General features: G+C 39.2%; 1 protein-coding gene across 4 annotated transcripts; it reads right to left on the bottom strand.

Moving 5' to 3' along the window:
* Positions 1 to 6: 6 nt before the first annotated feature.
* Positions 7 to 23,034, bottom strand: LOC111252363 (phospholipid-transporting ATPase ABCA3-like). Of its 4 annotated transcripts, none has more exons than XM_086993478.1 (25): positions 22,884 to 23,034; positions 17,156 to 17,371; positions 16,528 to 16,728; positions 15,410 to 15,669; positions 14,696 to 14,926; positions 14,016 to 14,244; positions 13,662 to 13,859; positions 12,445 to 12,693; positions 11,660 to 12,156; positions 11,253 to 11,463; positions 10,867 to 11,078; positions 10,549 to 10,699; positions 9,942 to 10,020; positions 8,805 to 8,919; positions 7,740 to 7,902; positions 7,109 to 7,339; positions 6,305 to 6,405; positions 5,466 to 5,619; positions 4,081 to 4,157; positions 3,318 to 3,446; positions 2,963 to 3,119; positions 2,550 to 2,804; positions 1,078 to 1,967; positions 664 to 771; positions 7 to 519 (listed from the first exon to the last, which is right to left on the bottom strand). In XM_086993478.1, the coding sequence occupies exons 2-25, from the start codon at positions 17,268 to 17,270 to the stop codon at positions 406 to 408; spliced, it is 5,127 nt and encodes a 1,708-aa protein (XP_086849604.1). In that variant the 5' UTR covers positions 17,271 to 17,371; positions 22,884 to 23,034; the 3' UTR covers positions 7 to 405. The 4 variants fall into 4 exon arrangements, with proteins under 4 accessions (XP_086849604.1, XP_022665837.1, XP_022665836.1 ...); XM_022810102.2 differs by lacking the exon at positions 22,884 to 23,034 and adding an exon at positions 21,518 to 21,725; XM_022810101.2 differs by lacking the exon at positions 22,884 to 23,034 and adding an exon at positions 21,253 to 21,725.
* Between the last annotated feature and the right edge of the window lie 325 nt (positions 23,035 to 23,359).

Below are 23,359 nucleotides of genomic sequence, written 5' to 3' on the forward strand. Positions count from 1 at the left end.
CTTCTTCTTAAATAGGACAGGTGTTGGACTGTCACCTGTGTTAACGTGACTGCATTAAGGTTCAAAAGCTTTGCTTCATCCTCAATTTCACACGCACAAACAGATTATACCAACATGAGCTTCAAGTGTACATCTAAGGTGATCGTGTATATAGTTCGATGGCTTCGAAGCATGCAAGATTCGCATCAACAAAGATTCAACACGCACACACGAAGCCACCATAAGTTACTCAGTGTACAAACAATTTTTCATGGTTTTTTATTGAAGGGAGATTTTTAGTAGCCCTCATCTCATAAGCTGATATTAGCGAGTTGCTTACTAGGGGCCCCGAACGAAATTGTGTCGGGTGCATAGATTATAACGCAGCCGAACAGATTCTACATTTTATAATTTAGTTTCAGGAGCTCAGACGTGAATTCGATCGGCCTCGCGGGTTTCGATCACCTCGTCATTTGAGCTCGACGAGTTTCTAGCGTTTGCAAACGTAAGGAATACTTCTTCCAATGTGGTATCTGAAACCTGGCAAACAATATACGTTAGGACCGGCCCTGTGCATATGGACCAAACTTCGGGACTGTTTTAGCTCTAGAAATCGTTGATTTAGCTTAACCTGCAATATATTAGTTATTATATCTACAACATAATAAGGTGAGAATATTATACCTGGATGTCCTCGAGAGCCAGATCTGACCGTGTGCGCAGCTGCAGAATCAGCTCGAACACTTCACTCCACTTAAGATTTAAGCTAGTTACATGGAACTTCAGGAGACGCTGTTGATGTCACAAGTACCATCAGAAATGTCCTTTAGAATTTTTTTTAAAACAGTGAACCTCATAAACCTTTACATGAACATGTAAATAGGAATACTCCTTCCTTGAGTTGACGGTGATGGTCACTGTCGATTGTACCGCGCAACAAACATTTCAAGCGAATCTTAACCGTTCCTACTACACACAGGCCACCAGAGTACTATCGCATTGTGCATATTCCGCACCCAGTCAACGAGAGACTGCTCACATATTAAGAAAAACACTTAGGAAAACGAAAACTTCTATTGCGAATAAAATCTAGCCTACCTGATGATTGGTTTTGAGACGACACTGGCCGGAGAAAAGGTGATGCATGCACGCGCAGACAGCGTCTTCTAGTTCTTTCGAATCATAGGCAAGTTTTACAAGTACCGTAAAGCCCTGGCTGTATTTTTCTTTCAGATGTTGCGAAGATCCGAGGCAGCGCATCGTTCCTGCTACCATGATACCAATACGATGGCAAAGTGCTTCGCACTCCTCCATTGAATGCGACGTTAGCAAAACCGCAGAGCCGAGATCGCGTTGGGCGGCGACTAACGTTGCCCAAATCTTGCGGCGCGCTATTGGGTCTACGCCGGCTGTCGGCTCGTCAAGATACAGCATACGTGGATTCCCGATCATGGCTATTGCTATCGATAGTTTGCGTTTATTGCCACCACTATATGTTCGTGTCAATTTGTTCGCATGCGGCGTCAGGTTCATCAGCTCGATCATGTAATCCACAATCGCTGGCGTCTGTTCGCGAGACAGACCTCGAAGCGCGCAGAACAGGTCCAACATCTCACGACCGGTCATGCAGTCGATAAGAGCATTGTCCTGGGGGCAATAACCAATATACCCCTGAAATTCGCGCAATCTTGTTCGTAAATCCGATTGCTGGATATAGGCGTTCCCACCTGATAACAATAGATCGCCAGTGAGCATGCCGAATATCGTACTTTTGCCGGCACCATTCACACCGAGAAGACCGAAACACTCCCTGTTACGCACGGAAAACGATACTTCATTCACCGCGCGGAAGGTTCCATAGTACTTGGTGATCGAGTGCACTAAAAGGGCGTAATCATTTGTTTTTTTTTCGCGCACTGCGTGATCGACGTGTTGTTGTTCGTTAATCACATCCGAGTCCTCTGGCTCAATCTTATCGTTGATTTGATCTGGAAAGAAATCAACATGTTAGTACACACCGCATTTATACTAACTGGAGCATACGGATTCATCGGCATGGTTGCGTGCATGGATTGCTTCCGTAAGTGTTAATGCCTTGCCAGTATCGATCGCGTTTTCACACCCGACGGTAATTCTCTATGAGTTATGTTTATCACAATTTGACCGTGTTACTTAGTTCTTAAAAAAATGCAATAAGGCGTTATAGCAAAAAGGGCATCCGTTATGTAGCGAGAGAACCCATCTGTGTTCGCTTAGCCGTGAGTTTTTGACTATCGGTCTTAACACGAGAGACACAGATAGAGGTGAATAAAAGGCAAAACAAATGTGAAGATCTAGCGTGGATGTTTACATCGGTGTAATTTGATGTATTCATTTAGAGGCCGGTCGAATTTAGCCATGAACACAGTTCGTTTTGCTGGGAGAAGCGAAGTCGTCCGATGTAATGCTTGACGTCGTCGCAGAACTACATAAACTCTGCTTTATATCCATAAAATTAATCGGTTAATGCGGAAAACGTTAATAAACACATTTTGGTATACAAAACATAAGTAAATAGATGCAGAACAAACCATGCACAAAGTTGCTTCCACCGAAGCGTCGTCGAAGCGCTTTAATGCTCAGAGCGTTACGGATGCCTTGATAATTGACAAACTCGAGAAGGACGACGGCCTGTTGCGAATACGTTTCCATGAGGACGAGAAAAGCAAAGCCGAAGATCCCAACTACCCACATTGCCATAATCTGGAACATCACTCCATTACGCGGGTCGAACGTAAACAGCGAAGTATGTTGGAAGCAAAAACCACTGGGACTGCCGGGACAAGCTGTAAGCAATTCAACATTTTTACCGAAATGCATTTTATTACCATCGTTTAAATGGCAGGCCCATTATGGCCAGCGACCTAGGTGCACCTGCAAGAAGCTAAGACTTTATTATGTGTACCATCTAGCCGCCAATGAGCTAACTATATATATCACGTACGGTGACAGCACGGTTCTATAAGTTCCTTCAATATAGTCGGGCAGAACACGTGCCGATCTTCATCTGCAATTCTATCGCAGATTTGTTTATCTTGCCCATTCACATGGATGTTGCCAAACGCGTACGCAGCTGCAAAGCCAGGAAAGAAGCTTGCCAGCTGAAATAAGAGACAAAAGCAATACAGATTTAAGACCCAGCGTATTGTTAATATGTGATGGAAACATCGATTCGCTAGAACTCATAGCGACACAAAGTAACGATAGTTCTACGTAACTCTCGTTCGTAACAAATAATACAGAAGCAAAGAAAAACATGTAACTAATCGAACTGCAGGTAAGAGTAGCTGCTAGTCTACCTTAATCCAGTAAGTAGACATAGTGTCGTTGAATACAGAGATCAGGTCCGCAATCTGGATGGCGGGCCCCACGAGAATAACAAGAACGACAGAAAGGACCTGGAGTGCCGATAGAGCTGAAGCTGAGTCCTGAAAGCAAGAAAAAAAAAAGTCAAACTTCTGCGTATTTGATTTTTTAATTCCACCAATCGAAAACACTGTGCTCCAAAGTGGTAAGAAGCCACCTTAATATCAATTTTTCATCTTGAGATCTCATCTTTCCAAGAGGTAAAGCCTGCTTGCCACAATTACACATTTACACACAGCGAGAAAACATAAAGTTTTCTGAAAGCTGAAGTGAACTTGTTGGATTACTACAGATTTACTGGATGATAACAGGATCGTTTCTCTCAGTTCTTTTTGAAGTCAAAACATGGGTAAAATGTAAAAGTACTGATTATGCAAATCCACAAAGCATTTTCCGGTTGAATTGGTTCCAGTTGTTTTTGCTTTCGATACTAGATTTTGTTTTGTCTATCTACGATTGGGTCGGTACACAGTTTACTCGACGACGGCTGCTAGTAAACTGTTGTAAATTTGGTTAATGTATAGTCCCAGTTATTTGTAATCTTAGTGAATTTTTCAAGGTAACTCTCTAATAGATAGTGCTTAAGGATTTGCAATCGAGCTCCGGAAAATCAAACAGCATATAGAATTACTACCAAGAGCGTAAATAACGGCGAAAAAATGGTCCAGTACAATAGTATCCTACTTATGCGTTTACCTTAAAGAGGTAGGCAAGGGCGTATATAAAAGGCAGCATAGAGACACCGTATGTGACAAGGATGAAAAACAAGGCCACTGAAAAGACAAAAAAGAACGACCCCAGATATAATTTATTGGCTACTATCAAGCTCATAATTAATATCATAAGGAAAAATTAGGCAGCCCAAATAGGACCACACTGCAGTGTCTGTCTTGATTCGTCCCTGGCACTACTGCGGAAAGCTCTCAGAAACTTTGAGCTTTGATCACGCGAACTCACAAGGAACATAATAATACAAATGAATGTAAAAAAGAGCGTGTTTGTCGACACGCTCTTTAAGCATCGATGATAGTAATGGAGTATTTGCCATTCAGGCGGAAAATAAGGAAGGCTTCATTAGTATCAGTGAGCTAGCGAAAATTGTAAGATTTCATAGTGTAGTATTTGTTTGACGGCTGGTCATTTAAATTCTGCTATTTTTTTTGGTGCACTGTTTTCCCTGACGAGCATGCATTCATCCACTATTTTTAGTGCTGAAGGCCAGTCTTTCCACAGCAAAACAGCAGACTCATCATGGGAAAAACCGTGCTTTTTTATCGCAATCCGAGCTAAGATTAGCTATTTCCTAACCTTTCTGCTCTAGGCAAACGCCTATTAAGGTTGAACATTTTCTTAATTGTCATCGTTGGCCCGCATATATTGCCAACTCTCACGTGGCTTTCAAAAAATCCGACAAAAACTTTCATGAAGATTCTCAATAAAGTTTGGATTTTAAAGCTTAGATTCATTAGATTTAAATTCATCAAATTGGCTCGAAAAGCCACTTTCGATACACCCGAGTCTTTGATACAGAAAATAAGAGCCGTCTTAAAGGCGAGAGTATCAAATGGCACTCAAGTTGTTTATGTAAGCACCAATAATATATCACATTGCGCAATAAGAGATTTTGTTTGAGAGGTGCAAAGGATCTATTATTGCGCAAACTCTTCGGCTGTTTTAAACTTGGGATTTTCAACCTGCTATCAGACCCAAATATAATGCCGTTGGATTCTTTAGGTGGCATATTTTCGGGACACTTTGTGAAAAGTTACCACCACCTACCAATATCGCTTAACGCACAGATACTTTTAAAATGTTATTTGCAGATTGAGATATATATAAGAAATCTGATGAGAAACTCGTATCTGGGTAAAGTCGGGCTAATTCCAAAAAAAAAAGGAAAAACTTATTCAGAAAAACGAAACGTTTCCATGTTAAGATTCGGCTGCATAATCGAATATTCTGATTTCGCACGTGGAGCTGAATCTCAATGCTTTAGGAAACGTACCTCGCGTTGTGACCTCTATTGAACAGTTATAATTGTTGACGAAAAAGTGTAATGAACAAACATCGTAAGCGCATACCTGTTGTCTCTCGGTAGGAGCGAAAGCCTTCTGAGGGATTTATAAGAACACAAATAACTACCATGCACATGATGGGTACAAGCATTATTCCCATATCAAAGAGCAAATTCGAGGCCACGTATGTAAGGCGGCTGACCCCAGACATCAGTTGGATCTGTAAACATCGGTATTACAAAATACAGCACATTTTAAATGGAGGGCAGTGATCAACGGTACTTTAAAAAAAGAGCTTCCAGCACTAACAAATAATTTAAGTGCATCTTAATAGAGTCAAAGAAGGACCGCCTTAGCACTAGAGAGACATTTTGTTCATTTTGTCCTGTATTGACACAACAGTTAGACTAAAGGGAAATTATCTTCCTGTATATTAAATATATAAGACTCTCTGCAAAATTTTTTTTATATTCGTACATGGAATAGTCGAAGGTTTTTGAACCCTTATAAAAATTAATTGATTAATGGCTAAGGGGCTAATGTATTCGAGGCGAACATACTTCAATAGCATGTAAGGTTACGAACGATTAAACGTTCATATAGGAACATAGCGATCAAGTTGTTTTTTTTTTCTGAATTCTTGAAGACTCTAACGCACGCTGCCAGGGATCTAGATCATTGCTTTTATTACAATCATTTTCATATTTAAAAACGGATGTCATACCGTTAAGAGTACGATGTAATTAATAATGTATGTAACCATTTGTTAAAACGTATCCACTAGTAGTGCTGCTAGTAGTTCCTCATTTTTTAATTTATATTTTTTGTTTAAATTAAAATTTCAATTTACCACCATGTAAGTTTCTGCCTCTATTTTTGGGTGTATTTATGGGTAAGCTACTCACCAGCTTGCTTTTGGTAACCCTTTCCTGGACGGGAAACATGATTGCAGAAGTGATTAGGTAAGACACCACAATGGCCATGAAAAGAGTCGATTTAAAGTGCACTGAATAAATACAGAACAGGAAAAAATAGTGTTAGAAGCCAGGGATCAGATATACTGTATATGATCATGCGCACAGCTGCGTATATCGTAACGATGTTGTTGAAAGGAAATAAAAGTTGAGGGAATAACTTGCATCAAGCAAGTGTCAAAGGTCTTTGCGAGATTAACTCATCTGAAGCATCCTATTGTATCGGCTGCAACTAGATAATACAATGTAAAGATATTGCAATGTTGTTTACGAGTAGTGATGTTTTGTTACTTTCTATTTTAACCCGCATTTTAAGCATTATATTTTTTTAAAGTGCCATTGAGAGCGTCTTCAAATTTTAGGCAGACAGAGAAAATCACAAGACTAGAGGCAACATGAAGACGAATCAAGTATTCTTTTAGTAAAGATGTAGTGACTGAGACACGCTAAGGCAGCTTGTATTAATATAAAAGGTAAAATTTATTAAAAATAATAATTAATGGTACGTGAGAATTGAACGCCTCATACTTCATCAGCAGACGACAAAAATCTTTTCATGGTTCTATTCTGCAAAATGTGATATCATCGAGAATTCGATCAAAATCTGGAAATCTATTTTTGATATTAACATTCGATATTGGTTTCCCTCTTCCCAGTGAGGCACTATATCGTTCTGAGCATATATATCAGTGGGACAAAGATAAATAGTGGATCTTCTTTAATAAAATAACGTACCTAGAAAAGCATACATGACCGGAGGAGAGCGATCCTTCCTTTCCAGTGGTCGATTGGTCACTCGCACGACGGCATCTTTTTTCGTAAGTTTGTTCAGTACCGCTTCCTGCCAGCGAGTTAGAACTGCTGCTCCCATATGGTAGGGTTCTCCATTAAACCACAAAGTCCGGTTTTCGCTGTTTTGCCCGCCCGCAGACCATTTCGATTTGTAATCACCTGGATGCTTGAGGCCTATAATTATCATGTTGCCAGTAACATTCGTGTCATGACTTTCAGTAACGACAAGAATGTTCATTAAACGTATCTCAAACAAATAGCGCGACGGTATATGCCACACGATATGTGTGATTAAAAAAAAAAACAAAAATGGAACTTTCTCGCGCATGGTAGCTTTGTGCTAACGTAAAGTAAACGATAAGCCTACTTTACTATAGACGTTTTTAAATTGTGCTGAATTCCACGTTAGAGACTATTCACTTTCGTATTGTTTGCCTTTGTAACCTCCATTTTCTCCTTTTCCCCAATTTCACAAGCCTGCCATATTGTATATTTTGTTTTCATCTCCCTACACTTGTTTTATTACTGCTTTTTAACTCTAAGTCTTCGTTTACAAACTCCCGAAAGAACTCACCAATATTAAGTAAATAAGTATTGACTTTGTCATCGGGAAGCTTTCGGCAGTTTACTCCATCACGTTTTAAGTTTTCGATGAAAGCATCCACGAGAATATCTTGTGATCCCGCGACAAAGCCCTCAGTCTCGCCGTAAATGCCGCGTAGGGAATAGGTCACCGACTAAAAGTTATTAATATTTTGGAAATTACATGTCGACCTATTATAAAGGCTTTTCTCTATATTACCAACAAGTAATAAGAAAATTTCGTGTCCTAATGATACAAAAAAAACGTATCGCGCAAGTAATTACCTTATCTACACTTTTGTAAGTTGGGGTATATGCCTTTAGTTAAAGAACTAAAGAATGCTTTATTTTTAGTTTTCTTGTTTACCTGATTTACCCCTAAGAAAGGAGGAAATCAGATAGGCACATCAAATGCATAGTCCACTATATGGGGCGGTCTAATTAAACATAAGTTTGTTTCGAAATCTCCAAAAAGTCAACACAAATTAACTGGCTGAAATTATAGGTAAAAATATACCCAACGGTAGGCTAATAGTAACGTGACCTTTTACCAGTCTGGCGATAAGATATTTTATATCGTCGAATATGAGAAATCTTTCGAGGACGATGGCCAACTACCTAGGTAACTGAACAACTCAGAATGAGCTTGACAGCAGCTAAATAATCATTCCCTTGAATAGCTTACACTTTATATGTAGAACGAATGTTGGCCTTTTCAAATGGAGTATCTAGATTCACTGTTTACGTAAAGCACAAAGCCTTATGAAGGGGCGCTGAAAAGCACGGATTCTGTCTTTACTTTTTGTTTTCATCACAATACACATCCCAAAGATTTTCTCTAATAATCAATCTTCCAACTATGTTTTCCTACTTAACAGTACATTTTACTGATGAGCTGTTGAATAGGAAGGCATAATCTAGTATATTAATGGGTAAATGTAATAAATTAATAAGACACTTTGCTACATGTGGATTCATAATAAAACCGAAAAAATAAAGCTTCCGACTTTCCCGCAAAGCTAACTCCCACAGTGCTGTAATTCCCAGTTTTACTAACCTGATTGTCGTCCTGCTTACCAGAGTCTGCAATGACACAGTAAGCACATGTTGCTATAAGCGGTATCAGCATTAGGTACGAAAGCATTTTCCATTCTCGGCGTATCGCGTGGAATCTGACAATGCAGATGAAAGTACAACAAAACACGAGATATACACAAATATATATGCCGCACATTCACCATTTTTGCCGCTTGTAGCAAAATCTGATATCAGTTAATTCTGTGGACCCGACTTAGAGGGGATACCAGAAATGGGTCAGATTTTTAGGGTTAGGTTAGGTTAAGTTGGCTGTTAGGTTAGGTTAGATTTTTGGCACACAGATTTTGACGGCGGTGGATTCAGTCGAATCATTTCAGCAAAATTGTGTGATTGTTTTAAATATTTTGAAGAAACACCCAGGGAGACTAATAAATATCGGACCAAGTTAGCATTTTTCCTAAAGCTACCCAGTTTCTCTGGAATAGGAGCCTTTACGCCTAACTCGAGTCTATAGAATTCACCGATGAATGCTAGATCATACTAGAAGTAAACAGCATGCACTATAGAAATCATTGGGAAAATTATCTTTCACAATGCATATAGTACTTTTTATTAAGTGAGACCTGTTTTGCGGAAATCGATTTAAAATTTCAGTATATAAGCCTGAATACGTCTGGTTTCAAGAAGCGAAAGTTCAGTAGTACAGGTCCCCAACTGAAATAAAACCTTTTACAACATGGCACGGCAGTGAGAACAGAAGGTGTAGACGTAGCCCATTTTTGCCATTACACTTTTTATGGAAAAAAAATAATCGTAAATCTGGACGCTAATGAACATCGCGCTTACTAAAATCCACATTAAATTAGAAAGTAGAGGATGTTAAAGAAAGACAATTAATCGCTTAATTATTTTTTTTTAATGTTGGATAGACAAAATGATGACTTACTTTTATCAATGATATACTGTTTATTGGAACCTAATAATATACAAATAGCATAAATATCAGTAAAACCAGTAATGTGCGACTATGCAAGGGCCACATGGCAGCGTTTAAAATGCTCTGACCCGTCTCGCCGTTGCATCAATCATTCGTTCTATATCTGGTTAATTTACTGTTATATAATGTCTTTTTAGTGACCAGGGTTTTACAATATACCTTTTTGTGAGTAGCCCTTCCAGTTGACGGACGGTTCGGGCAAAGCCAGGCGGAACCTGGTTGAAACGGGCGATATGTTCTGTAGCGAATCCGAAAAAGTGCAAAGAGGGAGTACACATTTATAGCTGATATTAACCCAGCCAAAGGCATAATGTATTGAAATAACAAACACGCTTCTTAAGTGACAGAAGCTAGTCAGACGGTTACGTAGAGCTCGGTAGGGGTACGACAGGGTTGCAAACGTACTCTGATTTTAAGTTAAACCTGAGTTTGTCTTAAATTTGTCTTAAGCCAGCGTTTTTCAACAAGCTTGATATAAAATCATATATTATTATGTGCAAAAAATGCTATTGAAAAGTATAGAGAAGGTTGTTCACGAAACCATGCTGCTATCGTCGTCATCATCATCATCCACAGCAGTAGATCAATGATAACAATAAACAGCTTCCGTCCGAATTGTTATACCATGATTTTCTGTACGAGTAGCAAGTCTCTACGGGCACAAATTTCGAATTATGTTACGCATGTTTATTCTGAATGTTCGCCATGATTGTCAAAATACCTTCTCGATTCTTCTTCAGATAGCATATTTTTGGATCCTTCTTACCAAAGCTAGCCATTGCATAAGCTGCGTCACGGTCTCCATTCATTTTGTGCGTGACCCTGTCTTTAGTCTTCTCAAAAATTCCTACGTCCTGTTCGCCAACTTTCATGAACACGTCCTCCATAGTTGTCACCGAGATACCGATATCTTCAACCTAAAATATGAGAAACAGGACATTTGAAGCGTGTGCGCTCAAGTAGCAGTTAATTGACAGCAGGTTGTTGTAGCAAACGTGTTTCGTTAGCACCTGCAGCTTACAAAGTGATTACGACTAATGGCTATCGGAAAGCGTATTATTGAAATTGCTCCTGTGGTGCTTACCTCAAGATTATCTTTGACCATCTCTAGATGTTTAAAAAGATCAATTAGCAGCTGGTTTTCAGGAAAGCCGATGTTAATGCAGAATTCATAGCCAAGATTAGAGGTGATAAATACTCGTTCGTTAGCCTTCAGCACTTGTTTCACATCTGTCAGGACCCGCTGAACGTCGGTGTTGCGGTGACTTTTGGTAAAAGTAAGCTTATAACCAGTTTCTGCAACGTACGGAAAATAAGCAAGTGAGTGACACTTCACAACTATAGGAAAATTCATTGATTAAACGACAATGGTTATTTGCATACGGGACAAGTCATAATAGGCGATTTTAGATTGAGAGAAGATTTTTTGAAGGGTCGTATATCGGAGTCATAACATGCAGCACAGCGTACCGAATTTTCGCTTGAGGAACATTGGCGATCCCGCGCACATCAGATATCCATTGGCCAGAAAAGCGATACGATCCCCAAGTACGTCAGCTTCTTCCATATAGTGAGTCGTCATAAGTACGGTTCGATTCTGTCGCTCTTCTTGTAACAAAGTCCATACGCCTCGACGAGCTTCCGGATCCATGCCGGTCGTTGGTTCATCCAGAATTAAGATCTGATCGTCGGGGTACACGAAAACGCTTAGACGGTGATTCTTTCGACAGTGCATAGACATCAAGTGATCTTAAAAAAACTGTTGTCATACGTTGTTTTTCACATGGTATAATATTCCAAAAAGAGCATGTTAGGGAGCACAGTTTAACACTTCTTGAAGTGCTTATAAGGATAACGGGATTTTCCGTGATACTTGCCTTACTTCCACCAACCATCGCATTGGCCAAGCTGAGTTTTCTTTTTATTCCGCCAGACAGGTTCTTGGCTAGGGTTTCAACCTTGTCGGACAGACCAAGTTTGTGAAGAAGCCTGTAAATCTCATTTGAATTAGCTTTAATGGGCACACCCTTGAGCGATGCGAAGAAATTTAAATGCTCAATAACTGTAAGCTCGTCAAAGAGGACGTTATGTTGGAGACAAAGGCCAATTCCTGATCTTGCCCGACGAGTATCTTTCCTCACGTTGTATCCATTGATATGCACTTCGCCTTCTGTTGGAGGGAATAACCCTGTAAGAATGTTCATCGCAGTAGTTTTGCCAGCCCCGTTGTGACCCAGAAGCATTGTGATCTGGTTAGCATAAAGATCCAATGAGAGATCGTCGACAGCGCGAACTGGTCCAAAATTATGCGAAACGTGACGCAAACGTATTACCGGCTCCCCGGCATTGCACACGGGCTCCACCGTTTCAAAATCTGCAACGGAGGCGGCAGAAGAAGTCGCAAGTAAAATACCCCTACAGTGGCAAAAATGCAGCTACGTTTTTCAATTTAAACACGGTTTTAAGAATTAGTATGTCGCTGTCTGTTAAATCGCTCCTTTCTTTTAGAGACTTCATTGTCTGAGTTTATATTTCGAGTGGATACTGGAGTGCCGCATACCACACAAACAAAACAATAATATTGAACGTTGCCCCCATATCGTTATCGAAGTGCAAGGAAAAATATTAACGGACGATAATTAGGAACGTGCGTGATACTAACCTTCCACATCGTCTTGGTTTACGGGGCTCCTCACTGATTGTTCCTTACCACAAAACCAGTAAGACTTGTGGAGAAAGAAAAAAGGCTCCTTTGGCACACCATATTGCCACGGAATGACCGCATCTAGATACCACGTTAAAAGTAGGTAGAGTCCCCACGAAAAAATCATTGTAAGAAGGATAGTTAAAGGTGAAACGTTGTCACCTGGAATAACTGTTTGACCTATTGTCGACCAGTGAAGTCCTTTACCTGAAATAGCAGATCAAGATAGCAAAAGAATTGTATTTTACATTCGTAAGACTACGGCAAAAACTAATAATTAACATTTTGGCGAATTCCATGGCCATGGAACCACATGCGCGCAGCGCCTTTCCATGGAAATTGTTGCGCACACTTAAAGAATGACTCGAGCGTACAAATCTCATTTTATAACTTTTATCAATAAATATTATTGAATGTAAGTCCAAGGCTGAATTGACACCAGTTTTCATAAAACAAGTATGACTTTTTGCATCTTCGACTGTACTTAGGATAGAGTTCTTTTGCAGGATGGTGAGAGAAAGAATTGGAAACACAATTTTTTTAGTGGTGTTAGTAGCATTCTTCAATGATACAAGATCAGATTAGTATGAACGTATCAGTGTTCTGCTTCAACTTAGCCAACTGCGCACCGCCACTACTGGAGAAACCGACGGTGTAAGGTAATTATTACTTCTAGCAGATGCTTGTTGTTCGTTATGATCATAAACACGTCTTGTAAACGGTAAGCATTCACATCTACAAATAACCTAAAAGCAGTAGCATGCAAGTTGAATATTCGATAAATATGGTAATCACTTGCAGGTAGCCGGTACAATCAATGTCAGGGAGCTTCATAAATAATTTGTTTTAATATTCAATCATCCGTATATTCACACAAGCATTCGCAATGTGTTTTTGACTAAATATCGCTAAGTTAGTTAGAGAAGAGCCAAGAAAAAGGGCATAAAAAATAAGCCTCCAGCTTACGGTATACTGATCATCATTGCAAAATGTACTGGAGCTTTTGTGTCCTCACGTTGGTCACTAAAAAAGCCCGGCTAAAACATATTGGAAAAGGAACAACACACATAAAAAATAAACAGTTCATTATAAAACTAATAATACTATGCGTTTAATCAAGTTTTGTATTCAAAACGAATCCCAGAGTAATAATCGTTTGACTACGTGCCACTCACCAATTTCTTCGGTGTAAATTATTAGCTTTAAAAGCCATTGAATTCCAAAAAATGGTATCAGAGAAGTAAAAATCTTGACGGCGGCGGGCTTAGCAGCGTAGTCTGAGACCGAGGATTCCATCGGACGGTCAAGGACGGCCCAGTATAATATACAAGTTCCGATCACGAGCAGAATCGTAATCAAAGAGCCTGCATTCGCTGTAATCCAGTCAGAGTCAAACATAAAGGAAAACGAAATATAGAATCATCAGTACTGTTCCAAATTTTAAATGAGCATACTCATCGATAAAGTTGTCTGATACTATATTCCGAAATATATCAAATCGATACGACGCTCAAGGGTCGGCAACGTACGCGAGTTGATGAGCGTGCACACCACTAGCACGATGAGAATGGCTCCCACAGTGAACACAAAGAGCATGGTGAAAACCAGGCTCCAATCTGTGAACACTATTGCCGCGTGCTCGCCGGTGCATAAACCCAGGGTCAGAATGACGCAAATGGGAATACCCGTAGACAGTCCGACGAGAAGACAGTTGACCCAGTAGACAACGTCCGTCATACCCATCATGCGTATCATTTCCTACAGGAATTAAACAAGCAAAGTCGAGTGCAGCGTGACTATTAATGTGTTTTGTTCTTGAGTTATGCATCAGAAGGTGCGCAGTCTATGACTGTGCTGATGAATTAGTACGTAATCATCGATTCGTCTAATGGAATCTTAAAGAGTCATATGAGGCAAAGCAACACGTCAAAACGTATCCCCAGGAACTTAAAAAAACACCAAATAGAATGCCTTTATGGAAAAGAGTCTAAGATCATGGTCTTTCTAACTTTTTTTTATGTATACGGAAGTATTTCCTGTGCCCTTAATGTCGGGTCCAATTTACTGCCAGTGCGTTTATTACGGTATTTATGATTTGCTCGGTTTTTACTCTACTTCAGTCTTACGTAGGTACGAGTAGAGTGTATCAAGCGTTTGACTCGTAATCTTCTCGTTAAGGACGAATGAAGCGTCCAGTGGTTCAGCGTACCCTTAGACGACTTTCTCTTTCAGCGATGTTGTTTCTCGCGAACCCAAACAAAAATAGCACATAAGTTGTTGAGGCCATTGCTCCTCCAAGCAAACCGAACAGAACGAAGAATGAAACGTCTTTGCCGTCTGGTGTCAACTGGTCCGACGAAAAGTATTTTTGCGATGGGAACGGTTGCATCAAGGGCTCGTCCTCGGATGGCAGTTTTATTAGGTAATGATCTAGATGTGCCTGGAAAAGAAAATAACAGATGCAACAATATATTTTCTAAATGTTCTAAGTTTGAAGGATAAGAAGAATGATTCTTTAGTTTCATAGAAAAAAAAAACTCCAAGAATAGGAAGAAAATAATAATAATCAAAACGCATATAACGGGTCAGCTTGTTTGTGAAACCCGGAATACATATATTTATTGTTTAATTAACAGCAGCCGGATTCCTACAAGCAATTAAGGTAAGATTCGATGTTAGTTTAGAAAGCATAAACCGCAACTAGGTCTTCCTTGGTATCTTTGAAAAGAATGTTCAAAGAGCTCGTCAATGTGTTGCTGAATGTATGGGCGTTAGTAATCCCAGAATCGACTGCTGAACTATTATAAAAAGCACATTTGAAAATTTCAAAGTTCTTTTTTTTCATCATATACATATACGGAAATATTGACAACATACCTTTGCGAGAAAACCTTATAGAGCGAGCGTTACTTGTGCTACTTACTTTGAAAAAGGCGTACAAAGTGGGCCAAAGTAGTGTGCGTTCATAGGCGGACGGGTCCATATAGAAAGATGGCGTTCTTGGCGCAGTTGAGTGACTGTACTTAAGGCCCACACCCATATTATACAAATCGGAGAACTGCAGCAGGTATTCGAGTCTGTTCAGATCCGGCTGATCAGGGAACACAACGGCGAGATCGACATTCGTAGCGTTTACCAAATACTGGTCAAGCTTGGAGATGTTAGCGAAAGGTTTTAGGTTATCTGCCGAGTGGAGTGAAACAACAAACTTAATAGGTACAATTAACAATAAACGACATAAACGAACGAAACTACGTACTAGATATCTCTTCGACTCGATGGTATAACGCAAGCTTCATTTGACAAAAACACTCTTAAAGCATTGGTTTACATGTCCGTACGTTAACAACAATGTGCGGCTTCTGTCGACATTTTGAAACCATAAAACTCATCCGTCATTATAGCTTATTTTAGTTTTGTGCAGGGAATACCGTATTCTATCTCTGCGAATGTAAGTTGGTCCAAGCTGCAATACACAAGCTGTCATGCAAATAGCTATTTGGAAGCGCAACTCTTGCCTCTTTCCTTATATGAAATACAATCCTTAAGAATTGGTATTCCTCCATCGCCTGATATCTGCTATTTATGGCATCGGAAACGAATTATATCTTCCGTGGTCTGTGAAACACTGGTACATTATTACCAAGATCAGCAAAAAAACTAACGGCTATTTAGATTTACTCTTTGTCCTATTGCGCTTCCTATCGCTGCAACATAGGCCAAGTTTGAGTACCAAATAAACAAGCCGTCACTTCTCAAAGGACTCGGTCACTTTAAATACTCATGAGCTGCGCCCTGTCGTGCAGTCAATGTATTGCCATACAGTGTTCACACAGCTAACTTCTGTGTGCCCAATTTTTTATTTGCAGAGTCAATCTTTTTGTATTTGTCTCCGTATTGCAAGGTATAGTATCCATTTTGATTTCAACTCATTTCAGAATTTGGTGCGGGATCGCTTACACGCATACAACAAGAGCTAAAACTCAGCGAAATTACGAGGCTTTGTTAACAACAAAAAATATCAATCCTTAGAATTATTACACTTGTTGGGGTTTCCGAAGACGCTATTCATGATGTCGTTTCCATATTGCTTGTCGGGTGCGTAGGCTATTGTTGAAGGTTTAGATCTCTGTGGAAAGCTAATATCCGCCTTCGTAAATGGACCCATAGGGTCATACTTCTGTGGATCGTGCCACTTTCCTGTTGAGTTTGGGAACTGGCTCCGTATGTATGCCACTAGCACTGTAAAGAAACACATCCAATTATACAAGTTTATGCAGATAATTAGCACTAGTAATTATGAAATCTGCATGTAAAAAAGTTAGAAAAGAAGGCCAGCCAATGTGTTAGACGTTTCTATTTTGGTTTTAGAAATACACAGGAGTGATTTCAGCGAAAAACATTTTTCAATTGAAATATGTAGAAATAGATGTAGAAGTGTCTCTAATAATCCTGAGTAGTTTAGCTCATTCATTCTGGACATTTATTTTGTAGTGCTGCCGCTCAGTATGACGCACGCGGCCTCTGCGCTAAGTGTTCCGTTCATTTTATTATTAATTAACGTCTAGTACTAATATGACAGGAAAAATGTGTTTACGTTACTAAATAGTTTTATACTAAATGGCCTAAAAATAACTGATTGAAGTGAAAAATAGGTTGAAAAACTTACAAACATATATTACGGGCATGACGAGCTCCAAAAGGGAAATGATGTAGTGTCGCTTCAGCTTCTGTATCACAACATCCTTATAAAACAGGGCCGTGAGTTGACGGCCAAAGCCCATGTTAGTAGCCTGCAATCAATCCGCTGCCAATAATATGAATTCTGGTGGCACACCGGCTGAGGTTTGGGCTCTGCGCCCTTTATAAGGCGGACGGCCCCTCCCTGAAGAACAAAATATTACCAGCGTTTAGCCAATATGCGAAATACACTTTGACTAGTACTATACGATCATGCTCTCGAAAATGTCTCTACTTGGCTACCAATTTTCCTATCGCTAAGTCTCCTAGGTGAGTGTTAATTATCTCAAATGTTTACCTGTAGCTTATTGCATAAGCATGGCGGTAAACACAACGCCGGAAGATGCCGAACTCAAGTGCAATGTTGTATCGCTTGCTTCCTAAGGGTAGCTTTCACTTAATAGGTAAATGAGGGTCGCTGGGAAGACCATTTTATATCTTATTGCCTATAGTAGTATTACGTATTTGCCTGAGACAATAAACATGCCTTTGAAGATCTATATTTGAAATTATATCTGTTCTATAAACAGATATTCAAGCTAAATGCATACTGAATTTCAGTGCAACCTAAGCTAGACAGGGTTTGTTTTTAAAACACCCTTCAACGAATTCGGCTAAAGAATTTGAACCTCCCGTTCTTTTTGCCTACTTAATTTATTAATGTATAAACCCATATTTATACCATTTAAGCCGATGAGCTCAACGTTTGGCGGGAGCATATACCGCTGATATTTAGTGAATTCATCATTGCAGGAGAATTCCTACCGGGACGACCTTTGCATAACGTCCGAAATGCATATCGCTTATTGGCTCTTAAATGTCTGAGTCGTCAACATGTTCTAGTAATATGTAAGCAATTAGTATTTATTAGCTGGGCGTCTCCCAAACAAATTTGACCCCCCTGTGCTTACATATTCATTTTGGATAATTCTGAGCAAAAAATAGGCAATAAAGCCGCGTAAAATCCAAATTTTTAATGTTTAGTGAACCAATAAGACACAATCTTTTAGTTATAGAAAAGGTTGTTCTACCTCCTGCCTCTATCGCTTTATATTGCTTACTTAAACTGAAGCGCATCTGTATCTATAAAAGTGTAATATAAAGGTTGCTTTTCGCTAAGTATTAAAAGACGAAGAGCGTTCATTAGAAATATACAGCGTATTCTGCAATCGAGAATAATTATGGTCCTTGGCAAGCGTGTAAGCCTTCGGAACCCACTCCGTTATGCTGTACCTTAATGACATTCAGCAGCAGCGTCTGAATATCAATTTGAAAGAAACATATTTAACATTTTAGTCTTCATCAACGATTGCCGTTCTAGTCATAACAGGACCCTACCGAATTTGTTCATCGATCCTGGTTCAGTCGACAGCTATTTCGTGGGAGGCAGATCGCGCTCTAGTAGCCAATTTTATAAATAAGTCATTGCAAAGTGAGAAAACGTAACCCTATTTACTTTTATCTAACGCAACGGGCTTTCGCTTCCGTGTACGCTATTTGCACCTAAACGCACGCATAATAGTGATAAACACAGTTTTTCTTTGTGATGTATTACAGACTTTGATTATCAAATACGTCTAGATGTCAACAAGCACGAAGTTACATTGTGTTATAAGGTTTATTGTAATAAAATACCGATTGATAACTTTGTATAATACACGAGTAAGTATGGCACAAATGCAAATTAATTGAATATTACTATTATTTTTTTCTTGTGCAATTTTTCCATTTGTTTAACAACGCGGTGATGTACTTCGGAAAGAGTATGGCGTAGTTTCTTTGAGTGATCAAATAGAAGAGATATTCCTTGAATAGATGTTATCTAAACAACTGGTCATAATTGCTCGATATTGAATGTCTGTTTCTATAAGTCAAGGTTTCGTTACCAAATATCAAATCTGCTTAAAACAGATTTGCTTCATCTTAGTAGATTAAGACGAGCTTCTATTCGTGATTCAGTCTCATTGCCTCGCCCGAAAAAAAAAAGGCACGATCTGTTCTCAATGGCACGAGTCGACTTTTCTGCACTCTTTGATGACGGATACTTTTATTTATATTTCATTATATATTCCCCCTAGTATTTTTGTTCGAAAGGCATTGACAAAGAAAAATAACAAACTTCAGCAAATTGGGAATGTGTAGCTGCTTGAAAATTCGGTATTTGCCGTACAAGAACATAGGGTCTTAACACCAACAGTTTTCATAATTTTCGACTTCGAACTGCATGAGGTAAAAAACCTTTATGAAAATATCAATATGGGAGACAAGAATAGTTCAACTTGATATATAATATTTACAAGCTGAAGCCGGATTTGCTTCTAAATAGTGGTACCAACTGAATTTACGTTAGAAGACGATAGAAAAGTATTTACGCCAACACTTTCGCTGACATATTATATAAATCTTACTACTTGCATTGTTTCTAAAAATAACTCAGTAAGCGATTACAATACGTACGGATATTACGGACGTCTGTTCTCAACTGAAAATCTTCTTTGAAACTATACACAGAATTAACACAGCAGCAAGCCAAAAGTGTTCTCTGAGAATTAGCATCAATAATTTTAATCTAACTCAACAATTTCTATTTAACAAGTGCATTTTATACACGCTGGCATACAGCTAAGGTTCGAAGAATATAAAGTTTTGTCTGATAGTAGTACAGGGTGGTACACTTAAAGCTAAAGCGAATATATTAAATATAGCTTTTCCTCTGTTATGAAACTGCAGCACAGTGGTATCCATTGCACTCGAGAAGGTACTTCTTTCATGGCTAAAGGCAAAATATTTTATCCGTGCAAAGCGAACTCATTGCTAAGAGTACATCGCATGAATCATGCAATTTGCGGCTTTTGTTGTCGAAAGGGATCTCGACTAGTCCATTTGGTGGGACGCATGCAGGAGCCGATAGCCGGAATTTTATCTGACTTAGTCATATTTATGCGTAAAACAGTGCAGATTGAGCAAAAACTCAACGAACTACATCGAGTTGCTGTAGGCATTGCTACTTTGTATAAGCTAATTGTTGTACTTTGATGGATTCTTACAAACATGCGTTCAATGTTTATATTACGTACATGCCTCCATCTAGTTAGCTCGATTGTTCTGAGTCATTAATAGTAATGTTTGATGATCACTGCCCTGAAAAGATTACAAATATCTGGTTTCGCCTATGTATAACAAATGTAGCAACGAGAACCGAAGGAAGAAGGAACGTAGAACACTGAATCTTCATTTCGGCGGTCAGAATCGCACCGCCTCGATTGACTGAGGAGACGAGCATTTAAACTGTATTAATCATATGCTTTTTACCTGGATAATATATAGTCTATCAGAATTCTATTCTATTCAGTCTATAAATTCAGCGGAGGCCCAAAAAAGTACGCTTTGTCTCACGCATCCCAACAGCAGCCGGACCTCCCAGCGACTGCTTATCCGGAAACGTTGTTTCCTCTAATAGTCGCAACTTGCCGGTGACTTTGGATTTCACTAGAAGCGCTTAAGAGCTTCAGCCGATTCCATGCATGCTTAATCTACATCCCGATAGAAAGGGTTTTAAAAGCCACTAAAATGCGCTCCCTGTCTACACTCGACTGCTTTTAGGCATTAGATACATATAGTAACTAGTAGGAGTGATAGAATAACTAATAGCTCAAGTTGAATTTGTTGAACACATATTGGGAATTTATGCTGCCAACTAATGTATCAACAGAACGAAAAGCTAGAATGATTGATTACTGTAAGCATACACATTTGCAGTAAGTACAAAATCCAGTGTTTCAACAGATCTAGCAAGGTTTTCTAGCGCTATGCCACTATAACAAGTGTTTTTAAAAACAACTCCTAATCAGCTGAATCTGTTCTACTATCTATTTACAGGCTAAATCCGAACTGAGAGTCTGATTTTTTGTTTTGCTGTAATAAAAAAAATATTCTCACATAATCAATTGCTATGGCGCGAAATACTCTCGAACCAATAGACACCATCCGTTCGACGTCCCTTTGAACTATATATAATCGACTTACTCCGAGTTGAAATCAACAACTTCTCGTCTGCGGAAGCCAGCTCGAACAACACCGTTCACACAGCTCAGGCAAGTATTCGGCGTTCTTCAATGCAGCTATACTATCTTTCTTTGTAGCTAATCATTGTTCTGCCAATTCCAAGCACTGGTAATCATTTCACCACCGTTAATACCTCCTTTGCACCAGCAGCCACAAGCAGTCGCAAGTTGTAATATTTTTAATATACGTTACGTAACGGAAACGAATCTCTCTCAGATAAGGCTACCTGACAGTCTTCATCATTCCGGTCGTGTTTCAAACACTGTTGCATTTGCAGGTGCTCGATGCTTGGATGCGTACTTTCGTGGGATTATTAAGCACACAAGAATACCAGCGGCAGCCAACAGTCATAACATTAATCTGTATGTATTTGTCGGATCGGTGTAGTTGCGCTCGTCTTACATCGAAAAGCTTCTGCTCTGGCGCCACGTAATCAGCTAGATGTTGGCGTCAACACCGCAGACGAAAAATGACGAGAAAGATAATATTGGGTGTTCGGTATCTTGTCAGTGGGAGGCCTTTAGAGTCTAGCACTGGCAATACGTGGTAACTGAGCGTGTTTAACTTGCGTATTTAATGAAGGGCCGTTTTTATTTATTCTTCGGAAGACCAATATTAATAAATTGTGTTAGAAGGAAGTTAAATGTTGAAACATGTTAAAGAATGAAGTACGGAATGACTCCGTTTTCTAGCCTTTACCCGCTTGAAAAGTAAATGCAGATACTGACATATTACTACTAGGTATATTGATATACTACTACTGCAGTTTTACTGCAACTGTTTGTTTTATTTAAGAATAGACTGACCAGAAGATGAAGAATAAGATTAGTCGTGTTAATTATAAGTGTTTTTGCTTTATCGATATTTGATAAGTGTGCACATTATGCGCGAATAATAATCAGCAACATGCTAAATTTAATAGGGGCTTCTGAAATATTTAGCACGCTATTTGAATATAATGCAAACAATATAAACAAAAGCCTTGAAATCTGGTTAGTACCACCGACACGCATCGACAACCTATAGAAGATATTTTAGTGGTGACTATTTGAATGCTTATGGAAAAATGTATAGAAACCAATCTTTCTGTGATTGAACTGCATGTGCAACTGCACAGCGCAGCGATGCTGTGCATTTCCTGAAGTACGGACATTTCTTAAGTACGTTGAAAAACTTGCGCTTTCTCCATCAAGTAGGTGCAACTATACCCGCACTTTGCACGCTGATATGAAGTCACCACAATGATTTAGCCCATTTTATACTTGCCTATCTGCAGGACGCTGCCTAATGTATCGAAAACTTGTTTGAAACACACGGATAAAGAAAATCAAGCTTTTCGAAATTATTAAATCTATTCACACATGAATCGTATTTATACTATACAAATTATAAGAGCATTTGACATATCCAGTAAAGTAAGTTTGTACTAGGTCTGTACCAGGCAAAACATTACTATGTCAATTTTCTAAAACCAAGCGTATTTACAGTATATTGGCCACATGCCATACGTAAACCATATTTATAAGATTATTCGGCAACGGTGCTTTATATAGCACTGGAAATTTTTATAGATTATCTGAATCTATGCTCACTGCTTGTAGAACCGGCGATCTCTTTTCTGACGACTTAATTCTTCCGTTTAGGATGATCAGGATCACGAACAAAAAAACCAAACAACCTCCACCTTCATTGCTCTAAATAGCTTGTCTTATTCTGTGAATGGCTCATACGCTTTAAACTCAGCATACATTTCAATATGGTTCTTAGTGAGTCACTGCAACAATGATCTTTATCGCTTTGAATTTCCGCAGAGTCTGCACAGCGTCAAATCGTGGCATTATGGTGTTGAACGTGCTCTTTAACAATCTGCTTTAGCTGTCCATCATTACATACAAGATAGAACTAGCAATCGCTAATGAACAATAATGAGGCGCTTAGTAAGAACCGCAGTGCGACTGTCGACTCTGATAGCTGAATACTCGTATGTTTCAAATAATAGGTGAACTTACTGCAAAGTGATAGCGACTAGCGTCTCTAAGTTTCACGGTTAACTTGGTCGCATCCTATA

This window comes from Varroa destructor, unplaced genomic scaffold, assembly GCF_002443255.2.
Source record: "Varroa destructor unplaced genomic scaffold, Vdes_3.0 BEIS01000006.1, whole genome shotgun sequence".
In the NCBI taxonomy this organism is placed as follows: Eukaryota; Metazoa; Arthropoda; class Arachnida; order Mesostigmata; family Varroidae; genus Varroa; species Varroa destructor.

What these genes read in the sequence shown, in the direction of transcription:
- LOC111252363 (XM_086993478.1), bottom strand. Translation starts at nt 17,270, where the DNA reads ATGGGCTTTGGCCGTCAACTCACGGCCCTGTTTTATAAGGATGTTGTG. An exon ending in GGGTTACCAAAAGCAAGCTG is followed by an intron (nt 5,620 to 6,304) that starts GTGAGTAGCTTA and finishes CGATGTTTACAG; the next exon opens with ATCCAACTGATGTCTGGGGT. An exon ending in TGGAAGCAACTTTGTGCATG is followed by an intron (nt 1,968 to 2,549) that starts GTTTGTTCTGCA and finishes ATTTCTTTCCAG; the next exon opens with ATCAAATCAACGATAAGATT.